Source organism: Mesoplodon mirus, assembly GCF_964341445.2.
Source record: "Mesoplodon mirus genome assembly, chromosome: 9".
Taxonomy (NCBI): domain Eukaryota; kingdom Metazoa; phylum Chordata; class Mammalia; order Artiodactyla; family Ziphiidae; genus Mesoplodon; species Mesoplodon mirus.
Window position 1 is genome coordinate 48,944,979 of NC_138985.1, and position 4,493 is coordinate 48,949,471.

General features: G+C 40.9%; 1 protein-coding gene across 1 annotated transcript; it reads left to right on the forward strand.

Moving 5' to 3' along the window:
• Nucleotides 1-998: 998 nt before the first annotated feature.
• LOC309810519 (pre-mRNA-splicing regulator WTAP-like) lies at nt 999-1,935 on the forward strand (the record flags this gene model as incomplete). Its single annotated transcript, XM_082632596.1, has 2 exons — nt 999-1,657; nt 1,875-1,935. The coding sequence occupies exons 1-2, from the start codon at nt 1,206-1,208 to the stop codon at nt 1,933-1,935; spliced, it is 513 nt and encodes a 170-aa protein (XP_082488722.1). The 5' UTR covers nt 999-1,205.
• Between the last annotated feature and the right edge of the window lie 2,558 nt (nt 1,936-4,493).

Genomic DNA, 4,493 nt, shown 5'->3' on the forward strand with positions numbered 1-4,493 from the left:
AACATAAACAAAGACCATCTATGACAAGCCCACAGCTGACATCATACTAAACTGTAAAATATTGAAAGATTTCCCTCAAAGAAAAGGAGCTGGACAAGGGCGTCCAATCTTGCCACTCCTGTTCAACGTACTACTGAAAATCCTAGCCAGCGCAATCAGGTGAGAAAGTAAAATAAAAGGCATCAGTATTGGAAAGAAGAAGTAAAATTTTCTCTATTTACAGCTGTTATACTTTTATGTATAGAACATCCCAAAGACTCCACCAAAAAGCTGTCAGGTCTAATCAACAAATTCTGTAAAGTTGCGCAAAAAAAAAAAAAAAAAATCAGTATGCAAAGAGACTGACATCAGCATCAAGGCTCCCCCTTTCAATCAACTACTAGTAAAACAGCCATAACTCAAGAAAAGTTCCTCTGTCAAACACACCAGGATGCTGCAGAAATCCACACCTGTACATCAGAAGGTGGGTGTATTGGAATACATAAAGGAGGCCAAACTGGGGGACAGCAGAGGTGGTGCCCATGATTCTGGCCTCCTGTCTGTGGTACCTGAGCCTGTACCCCCAGATAACCTAGATAACCTAGTAGCGGCAGGGGAGGAAGTGCACACAACTCTGGTCTCTTAACCACAGTGGTGTCTGCAGCCTCAGGAAACCAGGCAGCAGTAGCAGCAGGGCCCACAACTCTGGCCACCCCGGCCTGTGATGACACCTGAAAATCTAATAACCCTGGATGCAACAGAAATGCTTGTGAACTTAGCTCCACACTGCACCCCCTATCATTGTGGTTGTGCCTGTGATTCAGGTAACATTGGAAGGTGCTGCCATCTTGGTGCTCCTGACAATGATGCCAGCAACACTGGCAACAGCAAATCACCAGTGACCCTGGAGGTTCAAGCAGGGACAATGAGAGCTAGTATCACCTACTGCAAAACAGAAGAAAGGCCTCTAGTTACTAACTTGTTATATTGTCAGAAGAAAGTAAGGAAAAAAAAAAAAAAAGCTTTACCTAAATAAGAAAGATGCTCACTACTTCAAATGAGCCAGTAGAGGAAGGACACACCAAGAGCCATGAAAAACAATGATAGAGCAGGAGTGCAGGGGCCGGCGGCAGCGGGGTTGGGTGGCCTGGGCAGCGAGCGGGTAGCACGGGATCAGCCTATGTGACTGGGCGGCGCCGGCGCGGCCTCCGTCAGGAGGATTCAAGATGACCAATGAGGAACCTCTTCCTAAAAATGTTCGACTGAGTGAAACAGACTTCAAAATTATGGCACGAGATGAATTAATTCTCAGGTGGAAACAATATGAAGTATATGTGCAAGCTTTGGAGGGCAAGTACACAGATCTTAACTCTAATGATGTAACTGGCTTAAGGGAATCTGAAGAAAAACTAAAGCAACAACAGCAAGAGTCTGCACGCAGGGAAAACATTCTTGTAATGCGACTAGCAACCAAGGAGCAAGAGATGCAAGAGTGTACTACTCAAATCCAGTACCTCAAGCAAGTCCAGCAGCCTAGCGTTGCCCAACTGAGATCAACAGTGGTAGACCCAGCGATCAACTTGTTTTTCCTAAAAATGAAAGGTGAACTGGAACAGACTAAAGACAAACTGGAACAAGCCCAAAATGAACTGAGTGCCTGGAAGTTTACGCCTGATACGTAAACAAATCATACTCCCCAGTCAAGACTTCCCTGACAGTCCCACTATGAGAAAGCTGTGGTGGGACAGCCAAGTACTCATTTCCACACCAAGACTCAGATTTTTTGAGCCAAAAAGCCACATTCTTATACTATCCAGCTTGTAATGGTTAATGTAAAACTTACCAGAGGAACCCTGTGTTTCAGCTTTTTTCTCTTCCTCCTCCCCTTGCTTCAGAGGCCTGATGGTGTCGGACTATTCCGAAGAAGTGGCCACCTCCGAAAAATTCCCCTTCTAGACGTGTAGACACTTGAGAAATGTTTCTGTTTGAAGAAAACAGAGGGAGAAACAGAAGTCTTAAGTCTGTGGCACACTGTGTCTTCAGACAGTTTGGAGGAATGAAAACCTAGAGATTTAAAATCATGAATTGAACATGCAAAATTCCAGTAAATGTAAAGATGGAATATGCATCGCTCTTAACCTTGAGCATAGTGACTTAGAGACCCTGTATATCAGTTTTGCCAATAAGACTGTGGACTTCGTGATTGTTGTTGAACTTCTGGGTCAAACTCAAATGAGGTGAATTTTGCCTTTAAAGGGTTTATTTGCTAAGAACCAACTTAATAGTCATGAGAGAATCAAATAATAGATGTCAGTACAAGTAGTTCATATATTTAACCATTTAGTTTGGGGCTCCATATTACTTGATTGAGCCTTAAATCAATGTGGTTTTACTCAATGGTTTGTTCTTTGAATGGTTGCTAATACTGTAGATAATCTTATTGAGGACTGTACAAATAATGAAGGTGTGGTATCAAACTTCAGGTCTAAACTGTTTGAAGCATTATAAACATTCATTTCACAACTAGATTGTATAAGGATATTAGCTGTGATGAGACCCACTGCGTTATTTTTTTCAGTAGTGAAATTTATTAAATCCCCATTCCATTCAACAGGCACATGTTGAAAGAGCATTGTCGTTGGTGTTAATGGGGGAATGTGTTCCTTCACTGTATTTGGGACTTTCACATTGCACTCTTGATATTAAATTAAATGTGCCTTGGAAAAAAAAAAAAAAAAAAAGAAAAACAATGATAACATGGTGTCAGAAAAAGAAAATGGCAATTCTCCAGGAACCAAACATAAGCCATGGAAGATTATGATCTAACTGAGAGAGAATTCAAAATAGCTGTCATGAAGAAATTCAGTGAGCTATAAGAAAACCCAGAAAGGCAGTTCAATGTGCTCAGGAATAAAATTAATGAGCAGAAAGAATACTTTACCAAAGAGATTAAAACTCTAAAAAAAATACAAACAAATTCTGGAGCTGAAGAACTCAATAAATGAGATGAAGAATACACTGGAAAATGTTGGAAATAGAGCAGACCAAATGGAAGAGAGAATTAGTGAGCTCTAAGATATAAATCTAGAAATGATTCAGATAAAAGAGAGAGAACTAAAAATTTTTTTAAATGAATGTATAAGAACTCTTCAACTCCATTAGGAAAGGCAATATAGGGACAATGGGTATCGCAGAAGGATAAGAGAAGGAAAAAGGAGCAGAGAGTTTATTTAAAGAAATGATAGTTGAGAACTTCCCAGGGGAAGGAACTTGATATACAATTCAACAAAGCTAAGAGAACAGCTAATTATCTCAACATAAAATACCTTCTCCAAGATACACTATAAGTGTCAAAAAAATTTTAGGGGCTTCCCTGGTGGTGCAGTGGTTAAGAATTCTCCTGCCAATGTGGGGACATGGGTTTGAGCCCTGGTCCGGGAAGATTCCACATGCTGTGGAGCAACTAAGCCCGTGAGCCACAACTACTAAAGCTCATGCTCAAACAACCCAATCAAAAAATGGATAGAACTGAATAGACATTTCTCCAAAGAAGACATACAGATGGCCAAAAAGGACATGAAAACATGCTTAACATCACTAATTATTAGAGAAATGCAAATCAAAACGACAACGAGGTATCACTTCATACTGTTCAGAATGGCTAACATCAAAAAATCTTCAAACAATAAATGCTGGAGAGGGTGTGGAGAAAAGGGAACCCTGTTACACTGTCAGTGGGAATGTAAGTTGGTGCAGCCACTATGGAGAACACTATGGAGGTTCCTTAAAAAAATAAAAAATAGAGCTACCATATGATCCAGCAATCCCACTCCTGGGCATATATCTGGAGAAAAACATGATTCAAAAGGATACATGCACCCCCAGTGTTCACTGAAGTGCTGTTTACAATGGCCAAGACATGGAAACAACCTAATTGTCCATCGACAGATGAATGAATAAAGAAGATGTGGTACATATATACAACGGAATATTACTCGGCCATTAAAAAGAATGAAATAATGCCATCTCTAACAACATGGACGGACCTGGAGATTATCATAGTAAGTCAAGTAAGTCAGATGGAGAAAGAAAAATATCATATGATATCACTCATATGCAGAATCTAATTTTAAAAAGTTATACAAATGGGACTTCCCTAGTGGGGCAGTGGATAAGAATTCGCCTGCCAATGCAGGGGACATGGGTTCGAGCCCTTGTCTGGGAAGATCCCACATGCCGTGGAGCAACTAAGCCCATGTGCCACAACTGTTGAAGCCTGCTCGCTTAGAGCCTGTGCTCCGCAACAAGAGAAGCCACTGCAATGAGAAGCCCGAGCACCCCAGCAAAGAGTAGCCCCTGCTCACCGCAGCTAGAGAAAGCCCATGCTAGGCAACGAACACCCAACACAACCAAAAATAAATAAATAAAAATAAATAATTTTATTTAAAAAAATTTGCTTTAAAGGCAGGCCGAGGAAAAAAAGACAGTAACCTGCAATGGAACTCCCATTAGGC